General features: G+C 43.9%; 1 protein-coding gene across 2 annotated transcripts in view; it reads right to left on the bottom strand.

Annotated features, from left to right (window-relative positions):
- The window catches only part of LOC148886349 (cell adhesion molecule DSCAML1-like), a 60469-nt gene that overhangs the window by 21758 nt on the left and 16223 nt on the right, over nucleotides 1-22488 (bottom strand). For both annotated transcript variants that reach the window (XM_089016982.1, XM_089016981.1), the window contains exons 4-8: nucleotides 8541-8687; nucleotides 4863-5141; nucleotides 3068-3343; nucleotides 2696-2992; nucleotides 838-1110 (exon numbers count right to left, since the gene is read on the bottom strand). In XM_089016982.1, coding sequence (XP_088873108.1) covers nucleotides 838-1110; nucleotides 2696-2992; nucleotides 3068-3343; nucleotides 4863-5141; nucleotides 8541-8687 — 1272 coding nt within the window. The remainder of the gene's footprint in view (nucleotides 1-837; nucleotides 1111-2695; nucleotides 2993-3067; nucleotides 3344-4862; nucleotides 5142-8540; nucleotides 8688-22488) is intronic.

The raw sequence follows: 22488 nt of genomic DNA, 5'->3' as shown, positions 1-22488 counted from the left end.
CCTGACTTTGGGTAAGAGACCGGGTACAATTTAGACTGGTAAATAAATACCTAATTTCAGGGCACCTAACTAAAAAAAAAAAATCACTCGCCCACACACATTCACAACTACGGACAATTGAGTTGGGAGTCACTTAACTCATTCACTGCCAGATGTGCAAAAATGTGTCTACTCCAGTGCCAGGGTTTTTGCCATTGTTACTTGAATTCACGGATCGACAGAATATTGACTTTTAGGACTACATAACATTCAATGCAGTGTACGAAACCTTCCACTCTATTCTTTCATCAGAACAAGAGTTAATTCCTAAATTATATGAGTGTGGCGTTATATGAGCTTGTAATGAGGGCAGCTGTCCAAAATACAATGCAATACATACATATTGGTATATATATATATTCCTTTCATCACTTTGCTGCTGTGAAATGTACATTTCTCCACTGCGAGACTAATAAAGGCAAATCCAATCCAATGGCGCTATAACAGCTGAAGCTGGAAGTGCTAACATTGAAAAAAGGGAAATACTTCCCCGTTGTGGAAATGAAAAAAAACATTGTCAGAGGCCATGGCCAGCGCCTTATCGGCACCCAAACAAGAAAAAAAAAACGAACCAATTCGGGAACAGCGCTCTACGTTATATTTTCAATTCCCGAATAAATTTGTGAATGGCAGTGAATGAGTTAATTTAAAGACATATTGAAAACCAATCACTCCTCGTGTTAGGAAAGAAAAAAAGAAAATATTGGAGAGCTGAAACGCCAAGATGTATTTTCTAATTGGTATATGCCCTGTTCCGGATGAACAATAATGTACAAACCGACGTGTGAAGCCACTTACCTTTCACAGTAACATGCACGGTCTGGTTGATTGACACCTGGGGTTGGATCAGAACACTACAAAGGTAGGTGCCCTCATCGGCACCCTTTTGCACGTCCGTCAGCCGCAGGGTGCCATTGTCAAACAACACTTGGCGGTGATTATCGGGCAGCTGCATGCCGTCCTTTAGCCATTTAATAGAGTAGTAAGGGTACCCAATGACACGGCATGTTATGTACGTGTTCCTGCCTGCCACCGCCGTCATGTCTCGCATGGGTCTGATTCGGGGTGGACCTGGAGACACGGGGGAAAGGAGAGGGAGGGGACAGGGTCGGGGGCGGCGGGACGGACACGGTGGTCGGAAAGACGGGCCGATGAGGTGAGGGAGGTCGTGGCAGAGAGATGGAGCAGCCATGGAAACAGAAGGTGAAGCGATAAAGGTCGATGGACAGAGTGATTGGGGCAAGTCGAGAGATTACAGGGAGGTTAGTTTTGCTCCCTTTGCTAAAATTGAGTGAGGATATATTGTATTTGTTTTTATTACCTTAACCTTACTTAGATTGTAAATTAACCACATTGGTACCTTGACTTACGAGTTGACTTTCTCCCATGACCGAGCTGAGATCAATTTTCCTTTTCAAATGCCATTAATCCATTTCAGCCCCTCACACTACCCTCCCCCCCAAAGAAGGAAGTTAGGAAGTAACTAACATAAAAAAATGTGGAGTGAAAACGGTGTAAAAAAAAATACAGTATTTTCCAGAGTATAAGTTGCACCGAAGTATAAGGCGCACCCCCAATGAACGGTGTATTTTCCAACTTTTTCCATATATAAGGCACACCGACCGGGCTTATACCTTTAATGAGTGAAAAAAGTTTTCCAAATATAATATAGAAATATATCAACGTTTTTCAAATATAATACTGTAGATGAAAATGTCCCTTTTCGAATGCCATTAATCCATTCCAGCCCCTCGCGCCACCCCCCAAAAAACGATCAAGAAAAATTCAACTGTATCTCAAATTTAATTAAGTTAACAAAACTGAGAAAATAACTACCATTAAAAAATATGGAAATCAAAACGGTGAGAAGGAAAAAAAAAACAAACAAACAACCAATTACTCTATTTCCCGGTGTATAAGGCGCACCCCAATGAATGGTGTATTTTCCAAATTTTTCCACGTATAACGTGCACCGGACTATAAGGCGCACCTTCAGTGAATGAAAACTGTTTCCAAATATAGGGTGCACCACATTCTAAGGCACTACAGTAGAGGCTGGAGTTATGCACGACTTCTATTAAGGAAAATTGAGTCAGTGTCTGCTGACTGGTTTGGCTCAACATTACTTCACATCTAAGGTGCGCCTGCATATAAGGTGCAGGGTCATATTTTGAAGAAAACGAAGGCTTTTGGGTGTGTATTATACACCACAAAATACGGTACACTACCTATAACAGAAACAACATGTGACATTTGGAAAAATGACTATAATCCTCTTTTTTTAATCTTTGTCGATAAACATCAATATGTACTAGTCTCTAGTCTGTGTGTGAGAGTTTGGGTGCGAGTTATGACCTGCATCAGATCCTTGCAATGTTCTCATTTCAAATGTGTGTTTGACTGCTAGTCACTTTTAATAAATTATTGCATTTGTGTTTTGCTCTGAACTACAATTTTGGATTACAGCACAAAGCAAAAAATAAACAAGTAAATTGGCGATGCGATAACATGAAAACCCTTATATTTGGCCACCCGTAAGCCAAGGTATCAGTGTATTTACATATTGTTATAACAAATACATCTAATCAATAGCTGAACTGTCGTGGTATAAGAATGGGGTGTTAGAGTGCATTTATATTGAAAAACAGACAGGCACCTCTTACGTTTATGCGCGCTTGGTACTCGGCGCTACCGGCCGAGTTGCGTGCGACGCAACGATAAACTCCCCCATCTCGGATGAGCGGGTTGCTGACGTTGACGTGGGACACGGTCAGGCCGTCCGATTGGGTGTACTGGCTGGTCTTGTAGGTGGAGTCTCGCGACACGGGTTCGTCGTCCAGCGTCCAGGTGATTGAAGGTGGCGGTGCTCCTTTGGCCTCACACACGAGGGAGAAAGGCTCACCGGGGTTCACCACCTTCTCGCTGAAGGATGTCACTATACGAGGAGTACCGTCTGAAGACAAAAAACAAGGGGCAAATCACTCATTTGCACACAATCGGAACTTGTTGAGGGTTTCTTGCGACATACCCTCGAGAAGAATGATGGAAAAGTCCTGAGATGTGAGGCCCTTGCGTGAAGCAAAGCACTGGTAGGCCCCAGAGTGGACCTTTTGTGCGGCGGTGATCTGCAGGGTGTCATTGTGTTGACCCTGGATGGAGATGTGCTGGTCGGGAAAGATGGGTTCCGTGTTTCGGTACCAGTTGATGGTGTATTCCGGAGAACCTTCCACAGTGCAGGTGAAGAAGAGTGTGCTGCTGATTCCCGTTTTCAAGTTCTTGGGGGATAAGGTCACTCGAAGTGGGTCTGAAAGAAGGACGGACCGCGGAGAAATCGCTGGTCATTGATTTGTGTTAGAGCCATAAGGAAATTGTGGTTAAATTATAGATTTTTTTTATTGTTCACAAAGGTATAATTCGATTTTGAAAAGGTGCAATAGGTTTCATTTTATTGTCGTTTTACTTAAGGTAAATTAGTAGCGATATTAAGGTATCTGGGCTCCATTAGTCTTCTTGTCTTTAGTCCGTTAAAAAAAAAAAGGCCATTCCATGTTGACGTAAGCAGCATTCGGAAGACAGTAAATCATTGAGCAACAGGTTTTCTGATTGTTTCAATTCACCTGATCAGATCTGAATTCACCTATTCGGATCGTCTTAATTTACCCGATTAGGCTGTCTGCAGTCACCTGATCAGACTGACAGATCGTCTGAAGTCATCATCTGAAGTCATGTGATCAGCCACGTCTGAAGTCACCTGATCAAATCGTGTTATGTACGTGATCAGATCGTGTTGAGTCACGCGTTGAAATTGTGTTATGAATGTGATCAGCATCTTAACATTGTGTTTTTCGTGTTAGTATAAAAGGCTAGTGTTGGAGTTATGTTCCTCACTTTTTAATTTTTACACCCTACACATTTCATGTTTTAATGAGACTTGGTTTTTGTTCAAGAAAATAAAGATGAATACAGCCATGTCTTTTTGTTGTCATTAATGATATAGGAAAGGAACAGAAACCTTCATGCCTTGCTGAAATAGCGACAAGGGGAACGCAAGTTGGTTCTGCAAATTGGATACCTTATGTAAGAAAAAATTAATGATGGAACCAATTCTGGCATCGACCACAGTGTGTATTTACATCGACAAAGGAGCTCGGTCGGGCACAATCAGCGGCGCTGAGTCAATCAGTCGGACGAAGTCATTAAAAAGCAGCTGGAGATATCGCTTCACATCCATGTCCACTTATGTGTGCGGCCGCAAATGTCAGTGAGCAATGAGGCAGCTGGTGGTGTGCGCTAGGGGGGATTGCTGTGCCTTGCAAGCACCCTCCCAGCCCACACCCCATCCTGTCAAAGTCACAGAGTGTACAGCCATGACGTGCCCAGTGGCAAAGTTGAACGATTCTCCATTCTCTGTTCGTCTCGCCTTTGTTTACAAGTATGCTTACACCATTTTTTTAAAATCACTGTTCAAAATTATTTTTAAGATGCTACTTTCTTTCTAATGTCATTCAGGCTGTGGTCCTCACGGGACATCTGCCCATCTTGACCCTGTGGTCTTGACCACCATTTTCCCCACTCTCCTCCTCAGTGACGCTAAGTCGTGCTGGCAGCTGTGTTATGGCTTCAGTCGGAGGATATTACATCCTTGTCGCCCACTCTGTGACCTGACGTGTTGGGGCATCGTAGACAGTCGCTCGCACGGTGTTTGTTACAGACACTCACGCTATACATGTGCCCGAAACCAAAAAAAGTGTGTGAAAGTGATCATCTGCCAGCTCGAGGAAAGAGAGAGACTATTAGTAAGTGTCTGTGCGGTGCTCACACACCTATTATGTGAAGCTGTCCAGACACTTCCTTCGAGCCAAAGCTGTTAGTGACTTCACATGCATAGTTGCCGCTGTCTTCCTGTCGCAGGTCACTGATGGTCAACCCCGTCAAACGCCGTGTCCAGCGGGTGTCCGAGGGCAGCGGGCGGCCATCTTTTAACCAACGCACAGTCGGGCTGGGGTAACCTCCTGCTATGCAAGGGAGTTCGATACTCTGGCCTGCATACACTTCCCCTGGTTGGAAACTGTCCAGGATTGTGGGTGAGGACTCATTGGGGTCTGGAAGGAAAATATCAAAAGATTAGATTTGATTTTGAACCACAAATGCATGGCCAAGATCAAAATATCAAAATAAAATCCAAAAAATGTGACTTGTGTTCTGTGTGTCAGAAATTGTGGTACAGCAGAGAGCAATGAATAATTCAGTGGCGCGCCAAATTAGTTTTCATTTTGAGCCATACTGTCATTCTGGTGGCTCTCAGGGGGGACACCACATACATTTTTAATTATCCTCTTTTCAAAATAAAACAGCGTACATCTTTTCCGTTTAGAAAAGTGAGACGTCAATCCATTGTCTTCTTTTAGGAAATGAATGCGGAGAAATATAACAGTTAGAGCCCAGTGAGTTGTTGGCATTTGCTTTTACTGGATCGGAAGATCATGAAAGTGGCTGTTAAAACGGCACAGCATTTGGCCATGTACCGCACCGATATAATTCAAACTTGGACTTGGCATGCGGTAAGTGTATGAAGCAGTCGCTTTTCTTGTCACATCATATCACATACTTCTGACCTCCGTATAATTATTATTATTAGTTTTGAATGAATGAATGAATGAAGTCCAAGATGGCACCCGAGTAGGCAGCCATCAGCAAGTGCTTTCACGAACCTTACTTTTTTTTTGTGTATAGTTTTTGTTTTCTTTTGTCACTGTGTTGTTGTATGTCGTGCACAACGCATACGCATTGTTCTTCAGCATTTTTGGCCACATTATTCATCAAGCCATCAACAACAAGCCATGGTTCACTCCCAAACTCAGGCAGCTTAGGAAAGAGAAAGAATCCGCATTTAAAAGCGGTGATCGAGCAGTTCACAAACTCGCCCGAAACAGACTGACGAAGGAAATTAACATCGCAAAGAAACGTTATGCGGAGAGGCTTAACAAACAGTTCTCCGCTAACGACTCTGCATCGATGTGGAATGGCCTGAAAGCAATAACAAATTATCGTTTACCTTCCCCCCAAGCAGTGTACAACAATGGTATGGCTGATGAGTTAAATACATACTTTTGCCGATTTGAAAAGGACACCCCCATTTCCCCGGTCTGCCCACCATTACCAGAAACTACCGTATCTCCGCCCTCTGCCCTACAGATCCACGAACTGGACGTTAGACGGCTCTTCAAGCAGCAGAAGATCAAGAAAGCTGCAGGACCTGACAGAGTGTCCCCCTCCTGCCTGAGAGTATGCGCTGACCAGCTGGCTCCGGTCTTCACACAAATCTTCAACAGATCCCTGGAGCAGTGTGAAGTCCCATCCTGCTTCAAACAGTCTACTATCGTCCCAGTTCCAAAGAAACCAGCACCCTCGGGATTGAACGACTATAGACCTGTCGCTCTGACGTCTGTGGTCATGAAGTCCTTTGAACGCCTCGTGCTGAACCACCTAAAGAACATCACCGGACCTCTGCTAGATCCTCTTCAGTTTGCCTACCGGGCAAACAGGTCTATGGAGGATGCAGTCAACATTGGACTGCATCACATCCTCGACCACCTTGACAACACAGGAACCTACGCAAGGATCCTGTTTGTGGACTACAGCTCTGCGTTCAATACCATCATCCCAGAACTCCTCATCCCCAAACTTCTCCAGCTTGGTGTGTCCCCCACAATCTGCCAGTGGACCCTCAGCTTCCTGACAGGACGGACACAACAGGTCAGACTGGGAAATATATCATCCACAACACGAACCACGAGCACTGGAGCCCCGCAGGGATGCGTCCTCTCTCCATTGCTCTTCTCTCTCTACACGAACGACCGCACCTCAACGCACCCAGCTGTCAAATTCATAAAGTTCGCAGACGACACCACGGTCATCGGTCTCATCAAAGACGGCGACGAGTCTGCGTACCGACAACAAGTGGAGCAACTGGAGCTCTGGTGCAGCCGTCACAACCTGGAGCTGAACACGCTCAAGACAGTTGAGATGATCGTGGACTTCAGGAAACATCCATCACCACAGCTACCCCTCACACTATCCAACTGCCTGGTGTCAACCGCTGAGACCTTCAAGTTCCTGGGAAGCACAGTCTCCCAGGACATGAAGTGGGAGGTCAACACCAACTCTATCCTGAAAAAGGCCCAACAGAGAATGTACTTCCTGAGGGTGCTAAAGAAGCATGGCCTGCCACAGGAGGTGCTGCAACATTTCTACACGGCTGTCATCGAATCCATCCTGTGTTCTTCCATCACCGTTTGGTTCGGGGCCGCCACAAAAATGGACAAAATCCGACTTCAACGGACAGTTAGGACGGCAGAAAAAATCATTGGCACCGCCCTACCCACTCTCGAGGACTTGCACACTGCAAGAATCCAAACTAGGGCGCGGAAAATCCTACTGGACCCTCCGCACCCTGCCCACCACCTTTTCCAGCTACTCCCCTCAGGCAGGCGCTACCGATCCATGCGCACCAAATCCAGCAGACATTTAAACAGCTTCTTCCCCCAAGCCATTAACTCTTTGAACTCTTTCAACAGTAGCCAAAATGGAACTGTATAGTGCCACTTAGCAGTTTTTTTTTTTGACAACAATACTAGTGCAGCGTGTTCTACCGGAAACAAATTCCTTGTGTGTTCTACATACTTGGCAATAAAGATGATTCTGATTCTGATTCTGATTCTGAAGGAGGTGACTGTGCTGAGCAATTGTGCCTTTTCGGCAGCACAAATATGCCAGCACTGTTTTTGATTGGGAGGAATGTCAATGCCATTTGATGTCATTTGATGTCACCAATGTCATTGCTGGACAGGTCTGGGGCGATTGTGCTTTTTTTGCACCTGTAATGGGCAGTATTTTCACAGTCCCTCTTTGTTCAGCGAAGAAATGAGCATCAGCTCAGAGCGCCGATGTGGAACTGTCGCGGCTTGGAATTGAAGCGGAATTACGTGGGACAATCTCTTGCGCCAATGGATGCTACAGCTTCATGGTTGCTTTCAACATTTAGCATGTAGTATACATGCACATTTCACCATGACATCCCTGATCCAATGATAAAAAGGATGCTTTGATGCTCTCCTTTTCATCTATAGCTGCTTCATGCAATAGGGTGCAGAAAGTGCTTAAGATTGAATGACTGTGTCTTTGTGATGTGATATTTTGTTATTTCGCTTTTTTTTGTTCTTTTGACTTCAAGATGGCGCCGCGAGAGAGGTAGCCTTTCCAGCAGCTCCTGTATTTGGTTTTTCTACATCTTCCTTTCCTCTTCTTCCATAACTTTGCTGCTGCTGTGAAATGTACATTTCTCCACTCCAAGTCTAATAAAGGCTAATCCAATTCAATCCAATAAGCACGTAAAGCTTTCCTTGTGTCTCACTGTGGGACTGGATGTGACTCCCCGAGCCTTTGCTTTCACACCAACTCCCTAAAAATAATATGGAAAACTGAAAGAAGCTCTCTCTCACCCATGACAGAGAGCCTGGCTCCATTGCTTTGGCGCGTCTCCCCGCTGTATTTATGCCTGGTAATGCACCGGTAGGTGGAGAGGGCATCCTCCTTCTGAACATCGGAGATGTATAGAGCGCCAAAGGAGGTCAGCAAGAATCTGTTCCCTGGAAGAAAAAGATAAAGAACTTCAATTCCTGAGCGGCGGGTGGGGGAAGAAACATGGCTTTGGCAAACCATATCGTAAAAAACAAACAAAGAAAAAACAACCGTGTCTTCCAAGAGTGCCATTTAAAATGTGGAGCAGTCACATTCAAACCAATCACAGAAAAAGCCAAGCCTTGTGAGTTCATTTTGTTGACAAGGAGCCACGTCTCCTCACCTTTCAACCCGAGCTACAGTCCAACAGCTTAACAATTCGCAACAATTGTGTTTTATCAACAAGTGCCATGTTTATTGGCGTCGAGCAAATGACTACGCCCCGAATCATTTATGACATGTTTGCAATCGATATTTAGTATGACCCCGTGAGCAGACGCAAGCTGCAATTTCACTGCCTACATTGTTTGCCTCCTCCTGCGAGGAAGTCTTGCGGGATAATGAGTGTTTTAAAGAGCGCTACTCCCCCCGCGGTGACAAGTGGCTTGTCAAAACGCTCTGACACAAGGCAAAGCCACGGCCAAATCAGCGGGATGTGTCAAAAAGCGCAATTTCCGGTTTTTGCGCCACATTGAATTCATCCCATCGGCGGATCCAATCACATGATTTCCCTTAGTGACACTGTCCATCTCGCACGAGTGGCTTGTTTAAAAATCCATCTATTTTACAGTCAGCTCTCATTAAGCAACTCCCTCATTTCGTCTGTCGCCGTGACGCAGCCCCTTCCTCCTCCTCCTCCTCGCAGTCTCCGAGCAGAGTGGCAGACGGAGTAAAATATTCATTACTAAATCACTGCACTCCCTTAGCTTATATACGTGCTTACTTGACAAGCTCAAAGGAAACAGAGCCAATGTCCACACACACACACGCACAGACGCACACACACACACACACACACACACACACACACACACACACACACACACACACACACACACACACACACACACACACACACACACACACACACACACACACACACACACACACACACACACACACCAGGTTTACATATTTTTGTTAAAAATGGACCTGGAAGTCTCTCCCTTAAGATGTGGTCACACAAACTACACGGGCAAACATGTTTTGTTCCACCACAAAAAATAAAATAAAACAAAATATTCATAAAAATTCTGTCACAACCACCTGTATAGGATAGCAAGTGTGTACATATCACACAGTGCCATTCAGTGTTGTTTTGGTTTAACACAGATATTTTTATTCAACATAAATGGCTCTATAAAAAGTCTGTTCATCCAGAAAGAGGCTGCGTTGCCTCCAGGAAAGCTGACATTGTCGGAATTTTGCATGAGGTCCATTTGAGCCATTAGTGGCAAGAAAAAAAGGGGGAAATACTGAATGGAATTTCTTTTAAGTGAAAATCGCATTGAAGATGTTAATGGTGCATTCGTTTGAGTGTGAAAAACATTTTCCGACTGTCAAAATCTCACGTTCGCAAGGTGAATTTGTTCGTAAGTTGCGTCAGTGCTATATTTTGTCTGGAATGTATGTTTAAGGCATATATAAGTATGTTTAAGGTTTATATAAGTATGTTTAGGCTTATTGGTTTGTACTTAAAAACAAACATTTCATAAAATATATGCTCTATAAAGATATGTACAAGTGGAGAGAATCCTACATATGTTAGAGAAAAGGCGAGAGAGCTCTCACAGCGGCCCACGTTGTAAAGAAGTACTACTCGGAAAAAGGCGCACAATGCAAAATCTAACTTACAGCATCTCTGACCAAAATTTTTCCACATTTTTCAAATGTTCGTATGTAGCGTTGTTTGTGACTCGAATGGTCGTAAGTTGGGGAGCGTCTGGATGCATTTGACACTTTTTGTTCTCCTGCTGTATCATTGATTCAAACACAACTACCAATAAAAAAATGGGTTAGAAATTAACTTTTGTTGCCAATCCCTAATTGTATTTTGCCTAATGATTATATTACCTCAATAAACCACTGCTGTGCCATAAAATAATTATCATGTTCCATTTTCGAATATGACAACGTGCCTGGGTCCGCAGAGACAGAACGTCCACTGCGACAAATAATAATAATGAGAACCGTGAAGATGAATTAATGAATGTGGACGAGAGGAAAAAAAAATAACCCACACCGTATAAAAATAGGATGCATACAGTAGGCCATTTTGGTCTAACTCTGTGTGTGTGTGCGTCTGCATATGCGCTGAAAATGTGAGCACAAGCGGGTTAGCAGCAGCTACGTTTGTGCACATGCAAATGAAGGCGTCGGCGCAAAGATAACGAGGCCCATATTTCCACCTCCTCAGTGGGCCCATTATTTATTGATGCTCTGCATCTTTGCTGTGCACGCGCACACACACACATACACACAGACACACGCACGGGCATGCGCACACACACACACACACACACACACACACACACACACACACACACACACACACACACACACACACACACACACACACACACACACACACACACACACACACACACACACACACACACACACACACGTTCCTCATCCTGTCCCTGTTGCTAGGGTCTTCTCCCCGCCATCCTCATTTATTTTTGTGTCCCTTCCGCAGCTCTTAATCACAATTACCCGGAGCATGGATGAAGTTCTCTCACTCTCCAGATGAAGACATGATTGATTCGCATTAATCTTTGGTCTTCGTGCACCTTACGTGAAAAAATCTCGCTTTATGTGGAAATGTATTATTATTTTTTTAAGCTTCAAGTGAACCGATTTTGCTCTCCTTCAGGCCGTTTGATATTTATCTTGCTCAAGGCCAATGCAGACAAAGGCAGTGAGGCTTTTCTTCCTGACGGGGTTTCCCCCACTTAAGTAGCATTGATTTTATCTCATGTCCTAATAGTACCGCAGCAAAGACAATGTTTAGAGAAAAAAAAAACAATATCACAACAGTCTATAGCTGCAAGAAAACGTACACAGAAATTTACTCCATTTCATCCAGTGGTTGCACAAAATAACATCATCCATATCCAGATACGTTTTTTTTTTAAAGGAGATGTACTTATTGATTTAAATGTACTTTTTAAAATGTATCTGAATTCATCTGATTTTATTTTGTGCCACTACCTGACGAAATAAAATGCAACAAATTCAACAAAAACTGTTTTCCGTGTCAGTGAACACTTTGGAGTAGTTGAATTTTGGCATACATTTGACCCAAAAAGTGATCTAATGTTCATTTCACAGCAAAATACTGCAAAAACAGTTTTAATTCACGAAAACCTTGCAAACAATTTGCCGATAGATTTCCATGTGAGTAGAAAAACAAATAAGCTAGTGTAAATGTGTAAATCGCCACCATTCTAAGGTGTAGAAAAAGCTTCAAAACAATCTCCTGAAAGTCATTGACCCTTTTTCGCCAAATAACTCGTTCACCGTCATTCCCGAATTTATTCTGGAATTGAAAATATGACATGGCGCACCATACTCAAATTTGTTCGTGTTTTGGTTTTTCTTTCCGGGACTGCCGATAAAGCGCTGGTCAGACCTCTGGCAATGTTTTTCCCTTCCACAAGGGACAGCATTTCCCTTTTTTACCATGTTAGCGCTTTGTTACAGCTTCAGCTGTTGTTAAAGTGCTATATAAACCAATATAAATGTATTTAAACATATGTTTTTATTGCACAGAATGTATCCCAATATGGAGTGGAAAAACTATTTGAAACTTTGGATGTCATCATTATAATTAAACATTATTTTTCCAAAATTAGATAAATATCGAAATTATTATTTTCCTTTATGTTCCATGATTTTTCAGACATTTTTTTCATGAATTAATATTGGTGAAATAAATAATATTGGCATAAATAATAAATACATAATATTGACATAAATAACATTGGAAAATTGGTAATATTGGTAAAATAACAGCAAGTACGTCAATGCATGTTTACGGAACACCAACAATTTCCAGCATATGCACAAAACCACAGTGGATGAAGCACAACAGTGGTTTGTTTCCACTTGCAATCGGTTGAAAAACAACGCGATTGTTCAGAGTTTGACGTTAGAAAACTGCTTTCTGTCGCTGAGAACAATCTGAAAGAAGGTGAGAATAGACGTGGGGAGGAAGGAATCAAAGAGGGGGGGACTGTCATGGGAAGAAGCAGTAGGGGGGGATGAAAATGGTGTATTCTGGAGATACTCTGGTGCTGGGATAAACTCCCGCGCACAAAGCCATCAACAACCGGGCTTAAAAATAGGACAAATCATGTTTCTCGGTCATAACAAAAACACGCTGTAAATTCAGTCAGTAAGTAGTTGTGGAAGTTGTAACGACACATCACTCATTGTGGCAGCTCCGTGTGTATCCCGAAAAATAGTTTGTATGCCAAGGTAAAATTGTCATAAATTTAACGTTCGTAAACCGAAAAGTTCGTTCACCAAGGGGTTCGTAAACCGAGGTATCACTGGATATACACTTCTCGTGCTTTTATACCGTTGCACACAAAACGTGCATGAATGCTGTCCTCTCATCTCCTTCACTTGACATTCAAAGCAGATCCCGACTAATGTACGACCAGGAATCGGGCCTCGGGAGCCCACCCACCTCTCCATAAAAAGAGACTTTGTTCAGGCCACCGAGCTGCTCAGAGGGGGCAGAAGTCACGCTGCCAGTTAAGGCCACGCCGCATAAGCAATATCGGTCCTTTCGCTCTTGCGTCCTCGCTGTACATTTTCTGGAAGATGCGGCAGGCTGACGGGCGGGGAAGCGGCGTGCTTTCATTATAAAGTCACGCTTCACTGTCTAATCCAAACTGCCGTGGCCTTTCCTGGGCCATTCTGACTGCTTTCCTCATCTTTCAATCATGCCCCCTCTTTGCCACGACTAATGTCGGACAGTGGCGTGCGCACACATGACAAGAGTGACACAAAGGTGAAAAGGAAGAATGGCGGTGGAGGAGAGGAGGGGCCGGACCAGACAGATGAAAAGTCCCGTTTCCATTGCGATGGCACCACGTCTCTTCTGCTCCACTGACTGCTCTGTCCCAAATTGCCCTTGTGCGACTTGAAACCGTAAATACCGGAGGGGGATGGGTGGGTCGCATGCGTGACGCCAAAACGAACAGCGGGGACCCTCGTAAAAGTCTTTTTATGCAAAGGGTGTAGTTTCCATAGATACATCTCCAAACTACCGCGACATCGCTGCCTGCCTCCACAAATGCTTCGTGAGCAGACGAGGCTGGCTGATCGCGCTGCGTAAAACTAAATGGTCCGTCCCAGGGAGAGGGAGTGGGCCGTAGACGAGGCATCACAGGAAAGCGAAGGACAGAGGCTGCGAGGGTGAAGAGAGCCACGAGACCCCCCAAAAAAAAATGCAGAAATAGCACTCCATTATTCATGATTTGTGTTTCATGTGCTTGGTGACATCTGGGATTGGAGTGATAATGAGGGTCCCGAGAGAGGAAAACTACATACATACACACACTCACATACACACGCACACACACAGATCCCAATTCACCGCAGTTTGTAGAAATATGCTAACCTCGCCTCACCTCACTGGTTAGACTAGTGACTCCAAACTGAACTTTACAGCGTTAATCTCGAAAAAAAACATTTGACTAGATGAAAGTAAAAAAAAAAAAAAAAAAAAAAAAAAAAACAGCTTCAAGACGATTATTGCCCCTTACCGAGTCGTTCTGGCAGTTGTAGTGTGTGTGTGTGAGAGAGAGAGGTGCACTTCAGCTTAGCCCATGGCCTAAGGCCGTATGGTGCATTAGCAGCACTGAGTGAGTTGCCCACCGCCCCTCCCATGGCCACCACACCATTAGAGCGCTGGTGGCAGAGGAGTGTCACTGACCAGCACGGGTGGGGGACAGAGAAAGGGAGAGAGAGAGAGAGAGAGAGAGAGAGAGAGAGAGAGAGAAAAGAAAGAGAGACAGAGAGAAAGAGAAAGGGAGAGAGAGACAGAGAGACACACAGATAGAGAGAGCGAGAGAGAAAGAAAGAGCAACAGATACAGAAAAAAGTGATAGAAAGTAAGAGAGGGAGAAAGAGAAAGCGAGAGAGAAAGGGGGAGAGACAGAGAGACACACAGATCGAGAGACAGAGATACACAGAAAGTGAGAAAGAAGAGAGGGGAGAGAAAGAGAGATAGAATGAGAGAGAGACGTATAGAGATAGAGAGAGAGAGAGAGAGAGAGAGAGAGAGAGAGAGAGAGAGAGAGAGAGAGAGAGAGAGAGAGAGAGAGAGAGAGACAGACCGACAGACAGAGACACAGAGAGACAGCGAGAGACAGACAGATAGTGAGAGACAGAGAGAGAGAGAGAGAGACAGACAGAGAGACAGACAAACACAGAGACAGCGAGAGACAGACAGACAGACAACGAGAGACAGACAGACACAGAGACACAGAGAGAGAGAGAGAGAGAGAGAGAGAGAGAGAGAGAGAGAGAGAGAGAGAGAGAGAGAGAGAGAGAGAGAGAGAGAGAGAGAGAGAGAGAGAGAGAGAGAGAGAGAGAGAGAGAGAGAGAGAGAGAGAGAGAGAGAGAGAGAGAGAGAGATGGGGCTTAACTCATAACACACACACACACACAAACAGACACACACGTGCAATGGCAGCCACGCACGCTCGCAGAGAGATTGTCCGTGTTTACCAGAGAGGATCGTTGAAATCCCCAACAGCAAAGTAAACAAATAACTCAACGTGACATTGTTGCACGCGAACGTGACCTTGAGCTCAGATGTCCGACATGAACGTGACATTTTACAAGTCTGCTGCTAAGCTTCCTGTTCAGTCGTGTCCCCCCCCACCTCCCAGTATGCAAAGAAAGACTTGCTTGGATGTGTTTGGTGTGAAAGAACTTTACGTGGACTGAAACAAACACTTTTCGGATAAGCAAGAGCAGAGCTATGGTGCGAGTGACTTCACGAAATATGACCACAAAAAACAATAATAAACACCATTTGCCCTTTTTGAGCCCAGAATGACTTCAATGAGTGTCTAGTGTTGATGTGCGTGTGTGTGTTTGGGCCGCAAACAGTGAGCTGGATCAATAGGTCTGATTGCCAGGTCATGTAGGAACATGACACTGGGAGGCTCCCCGGGGATCCCATTTTTCATTCTTGATTATGTCTCCTTGCGACCCTTCTCCGTGCATTTTACCTAGAGTGACCAATCCAACAATATAACTTTTGTATTATTCAATAATTGCACACTCAGAAAAGTGAAAGGGGGTCAATGTCTCATCTCAATGACAAGACTGTCGCTAAGCCACGCGACAGCCCACAATTTGTATTTTCCGGTATATAAGGCGCACCCAAAGGCCGTGATTTTCTTCAAAAGATGACCCTGCGCCTCATATGCTGGTGCGCCTTATATGTGAACTAATATTGAGCCACAACAGCTAACAGCCTCTAATGTAGCACTCTATAATGTGGTGTGCCTTATATTAAAAAAAAAAAACTTATGTTTACCGTATTTTCCGGTGTACAAGGCGCACCCAAAAGCCTTCATTTACTTCAAAAGATAACCTGTGCCTTATATGTAAAGTAATATTCAGCCACAACAGCTCTCGCAACTACTGTCAGCAGCCTCCAACGTAGTTTTCCGCTGAAGAAGAAGTCGTGCGGAACCCCAGCCTCTAATGTAGCACATTATAATGGTGTGTGCCTTATATTTTGAAAACTTGTATTTATTTATATACAGAGAAGTCTCGTTATATCGATATTCTCGGGAGTCGGAAAAAATATCGATATAACCGGAGTATCGATATATCCGATCCTGCGGCATGTAAATTTTCTCCTTCCGTTCATAGAAATAGTATCCTAATAAGCAGTACTATCGATATAACCGATAGCGATATAACGAGACTTTACTGTATTTGGAAAACATTTTTCATTCATTGAAGGTGCGCCTTATAGTCCGGTGTGCCTTTAATATGGAAAACGTTTAAGGCACCATTCATTCGGGGTGTGCCTTATACTCCAGTGTGCCTTATACACTGGAAAATACAGCAAAATTTAAATCACATGAAAATATAATACAATACAATATTGACATATTGATTTACAATACAGTAAAGTCTCGTTATATCGATATCGGATATATCGATAGTCCCGGTTATATCGATACTATTTCTATGCACGCACGGAGAAAATTACATGCAAACAGGGTCGGTTATATCGATATTTTTTCGGACTCCCTTGAATATCGATATAACGAGACTTTACTGTATATAGCGCTTTAACAACAGCTAAAGCTGTAACAAAGCGCTTAACATGGACAACTATCATATACAGGAAATAAAGCAGTCACAGAGATAGTAGAAACCACAAGGGAGTAAAACTAAGATCAAGTTTGAATCATGCTGAGTTGAACACCAAAGAGTACAAGTGAGTTTTGAGGCAGGTTTTAAAGATGGTCAGGGAGGGGGCAAAGGGGGGGGGGGAGGATAAAACCCATCTTAAAACTCTTCACATTAAAAAAAATGGAGTTTTCATCTCTGCTGAGGTGACGTGAAGTCAAACCAAGCTTCGTGTTGGGATTTTGTGAACGGTTAGGCAGAGCTTAAAAGGAAATGGACTGTCGCTCGTAAGAGAAAGAAATGTGGCCCAACAAACATTTTAACAAGGATTTCCTTTCGGACAATTTCTTGGCAAAGTTGCTGAAATCTGCTGGCACTAATCCGTCTTTCAGTAGCCTCAACAAAGAGGAAGATCTGGAGGAAAAGCTGTAAAACCTCGATTTAAATCCCATTTCTTAATCCAAGCGAGATTCACTTATTTAACACATTAAGTCTTGGCACAAGCTTCCCTTCTTTCACTTGTGTTAGTGACTCGCAATACTTGGATACTTGACTGGACATTTTTACGTATGAATACTTTTTTTGAATCAGACCTAAAAGAAAACAGAGATTAACATCTGCTGCATGGTCAAATCTGACGCTTTTATTGTGCAGACATTTTCCCCCCTTTATTAACTCATTCATTGCCATTCACAAATTTATTCGGGAATTGAAAATATGTTGGAGAGCGGCATTCCCGAATTTGTTCGGGTTTTGTTTTTTCATGGTTGGGTCTTGATAAAGCGCTGGCCATGGCCTCTGGCCATGTTGTTTTTCTTTTCCACAAGGGGCAGCATTTCCTTTTTCCATGTTATCGCTTTTTACTAGCTTCAGTTGTTGTTAAAGCGCTATATAAACCAATATGGATGTATTGCATTGTACTTTGGACAGCCATCCTCATTTCAAGCTCACATAACTCCAGACCCATATAATTTAGGAATTAACTTTTTTTCTGGTGAAAGAAGAAAGTCTAAGGTTTCTTCCGCTGCATTGAATGTTTATATAGTCCTGAAGCTCAATATTCTGTGGTTTCTGGAATTTGAGTGAAAATGACAAAACCCTGGTACTGGAGTGGACACATTTTAACACATTGTCCGGCAGTAAAAGAGTTAAATCATTAAGTTCAAAATACATTTTCCGGATATCAAGTCATGTGTAACAGATTCTGTCAATACTCAACAGTTTCCACCATACTCATAGTCAGTTTTATCAGTCAACTTTAAGACAGCAGATTAGCGATGAAAATGAAAAAAATGTAAATGATCACAAATTGCACATGTATCATTTTGTGAAAGTGTAAAAAAAAAAGTTAATTTTAAGAAACTGCCAATTCTCTTTTCTAAATCTGGCAATAACAGCCAGCATGGAGTTACAGTCTCCCCGTCTGCCGCTTGTATTGTCACCAAGTCTGTCTTGAAGGGTGAGGTGGTGGCCAGATTTGTGTCAGCGTGATATGCTCTCAGGGACCCCCCCTCCATCTCCCCCTCTTACGCTGATTGACAATGATACGACGATGCTTGACAAACATGCTCATACTTGTATGCGTGCGACTCAACCGCGTGGCGTACGTGTACTTGATAGAGACACAAAGACGAGGAAAACGAGTGTTTCTGTGTTAAGTGCACGTGAGCGGGCGTGTGTCGTGGTGTGTAAATAGTCAATAATAGCTGACACTTGTCAGCCCTCTCCTAGATACACACAAAGCCTTGTGGTCAGGGGCACTGTTGTAGTCCGCCTCTCATCAATGCTACAGACCCCCCCCCCCCCCACTTTGCTTCCACCCGCCCCCCTAAAACTGGTCTCTCAAGCAGAAATAATTATGCCTATTGTGGCCCTCCTGCACACATGCGCGCACACGCATGCAAACACACACGTACACACACGCAGACACACACACTTGTTTGTGCTAATTAACACACTCTTCCACGTGCCTACTCAACTTGAGTAAAAGATGGCTGCCAGCAGCCCATCTGTTCCTGCCTCGCTCGCACTCTCACTGAGGCAAATGGGACGAAATTTTACATCCAAATGAGCGGGAAAGCACACAGAGAGGAGAACAAACTGCAAAAACAGCATTATACAGTTGTATGCTAAGTGGAACTGTCTGATGCCATCTTGCTTTGCCTTTGTTGCATGGAGGCTTTATTGCATGTTTGTCTAGATAATATCAGTCGTGTGATATGAACTCCCCCCCCACACCTTATTTTACAAACGCCCCGCTGTGTGCCACATCGGGCAGCCGAGGCAAGAGCGAGGGAACATGATATCATTGAGGATTTGGGAGTGGTGATTGGGGGGGGACAGTTGATGAGGTTGTGTCCCATGAGGCCTGTGGAGGCTCATGTGCTCCCTTGCTCCCTCCATCACACCTTGTCCCGCATCATAGTGAGCTGAACAGTATGGGACCACCATTGTACAGGGCGAGCGCACACTTAATGCACCCCAAGTTAATGTTTAATGATTTCTCCCTATTCGGGCAGGTTCATGTAAAATCTGGAAATGGCTTTATTGTGTTATGTGTGTGTTTGCTGGGCGAAGTGGGGGGAGGGAGGCGCTGCGTGTACATGTAGTCCCTCATCGTGAATGCATTTGTAAGACCAGTGTTTACATGAATAAGTGGGGTCCCAGACAAGTGGTTTTATTCATGTATTACAGACACTCCTCAACTTATGAACGAGATACATTCCGAACGGTCGTTCCTAAGGCGAATTTGTTCACAAGCGCTTCAGTGCTATATTTTGTATGGAATGTATGTTTAAGGCCTATATAAGTATGTTTAAAGGACAACCAACGTCACTTTTTTGTTTCTTAACTGACACTAGAAAAACGTTTTATAGCATCTAAAATACCCAAAACACGCAGTATGATATTTTTATTCAAATGCAAAACACAAATAAAAATGACTTAAAGTGTCCAAAATCTGCAAAAAATTGAGCTACGAATTGGGCATTTTCAGAAAGTCCCGCCCCTAGGTCGTGACATCACGCCAAGACGTCTTGCATTGCTGGAGAATCCAAACAATGGCTTCAGATTCGGAGAATATGCTTTCTTGTTACACATCCAGTTATGAATATGATTCAAATAGTTTTGAAGAGGAAAGCATACATGTTTGCAATGGATTAAATAATTTATTCGATGCCATTTTGAGGCAACATTGGGGCAACAGTGGATCACCAGAAAAGAGGCACAAAATGGCGACCTCCAGTGGCCATCTCCGCTTGCACAGGCTGATAAATTCCTTATATGGAGCTTGGACTCCCTCTTCTGGTGGCTTTTGGGTGCAACACGGTTCTCAGACCAAACGTGTACAGCAAAATACATTGACGTGATGGAAGGACTGCTACAATGTGTCTTTTTTCGGTCAGGGGGGCTGTCCTTTCGTGACGTCACGTACGGACTCGTCACCAACTCAAAAACAAGACTTCCTGAATATTCAGAGAGAGTCTTAAAACGTAAAATATAGCTATATGCGGTGGAATCTTTGTAAACTACGCTCAGTAGAAGTCATTTGAAGCCATTTTACAAATTATGGACACAACTTGTCCGGAGACGTCGGTCGTCCTTTAAGGCTGGTGTAAGTAACCTGTATTGATTTGGACTGAAAAATAAAACATTTTATAAAATATATGCTATATAAAGATATGTACATGTACAACTGGAGAGAATACTACATGGTACTATACAAATGTTCGTATGTGTACCGTTGTTCGTAACTCGAATGTTCGTAAGTAGGAGAGTGTCTGTACGTGCTCTGTGTGCACATGCACAGATTTATAGACAATATGTGTGTGTATCTTCTAGTTGGAGCATTTGTCTTGAAAAGAATTTAACAAATACAGTGAAACAACACCCCGATTACATCATCGATTTCAAAATAGAGGCGAACCTTCCGTGACTACAATTTTGCAGAGCTGCAAATCAACATTGTTGAACGAAATGTGCAACATCAGCCGATAGACAGCGGAATCCAAAAGTTGTGGCCCTTTAAATATTTGAACCCAGGATTGATTACATGACATCGAGTGTGGATTATCATCAAACTGATTCTGCAAAACTAATCAGTTCAAATTTGTTATTGAGAGTTGCTGAGCTTTCAAATTGAGTGTCAAGGCAATACCCAACTTTGTGACCATCCGTGTGTGTGTGTGTATGCGTGTGTGCGTTTTGAACCGCCTGACTTCCAACGAGGACGTCAGGGGCAGAGAATTGATCAGTAACATAGCATGTAAATAACCTTGCCATTCAGCGACACCCATTAGCATCCACGCTCATAAATATCATTAGCTTCTGCAATTATAAAGTAAACAAAGTCAGAAAAGAAAACGTCAACAATCCAGCCCTGTCAGGGTTTGCCAGGTGGTGATGGCGGTTGTGGATCCCAAAAAGCAGGCAGGAGGGACCAGGAGGTTGTTTGACAAATTGTATTAAAATAAAGGTCAGCAGGAACAAAATGTAAAACATCAAAATCTTCTGAACAGAAAAAAATACCAAGTATCAAAAGAAAACCAAAAGTAAAAGTCCGCCAATATGAAACAAACACGCATGCACAGCATACAATGCATACACAATGCATACAAAGCATACATGACAGAGTGGTCCCGCAGGTACAACGGACCGGTCTCATTTCCACCCTGTACCTGGCAGTCAGCGTCCATGTCGAGCCGATGCTTCGTCCCGTGATTGTGTGAAAAGGTTCACACTCACGTCCACGACAAGCGGTGCTGCTTGCACGTCCACGTCAGGTCGAGACCTCCTTCCAGGTGGCCATCCAGGGTGACACTGGGTGTCTGGCAGTGCATGCCCACGTCCGGCCACGCATCGTCGTGCATGTTGAATTGAGTCGCATCCACGACGAGCTGTGCAACGTCCGCGTCGTGCCACTCAGCGCCTGGCAGGGCAACGTCCACGTCGCGCCATGCGTCGTCACGTGATTGTGCGAGAAGGGTCGTACAGACGTCCACGACGATCCGTGCTGCGTCTTCGTCCACGTCAGGCTGAGTCCCATTCCCATTAGGCCACCGCCCATCATATGCTGGAGAGGCAACGGTTGCCGTCTCTACAATAGTTTCCTGGCGTGTTGGATCTTTTGGGAGACTGTTGGGGCTTCTGGAAGCAGTCCCTTGAAGGGGGGGGGGGGGTACTGTCATGATCTGGTTGGCCCCGCCCGCACCTGCACACGTGCTGGTCGTCCAGATCAGTGGTAGCCTGCCACGTTCGGATTGGCGACCAGCGGTTAGCGCTCTCAGCCATGCAGGTGCTGGTCGTTACAATCAGTGGCAGTCAAAAGGACTCCCGGCACGACCAGTCGTTGTCGGGTCATTGTATGCTTTGTATGCAATTGTATGCATTGTATGCTGTGCTTGTTTCGCCTTGGCGGACTTTTACTCTTGGTTTTCCTTTTGATATTTTGTATTTTTTCTGTTCAGATTATTTTGATGTTTTAGATTTTGTTCCTGCTGACTTTATTTTAATACAATTTGTCAAACACAACCT

The sequence above is a fragment of the Hippocampus bargibanti genome, linkage group LG16, assembly GCF_051943395.1.
Source record: "Hippocampus bargibanti isolate YZ-2025 linkage group LG16, ASM5194339v1, whole genome shotgun sequence".
NCBI lineage: Eukaryota > Metazoa > Chordata > Actinopteri > Syngnathiformes > Syngnathidae > Hippocampus > Hippocampus bargibanti.
The sequence above is the reverse complement of the archived record's forward strand: the minus strand, read 5'-3'. Positions and strand labels throughout refer to the sequence as shown.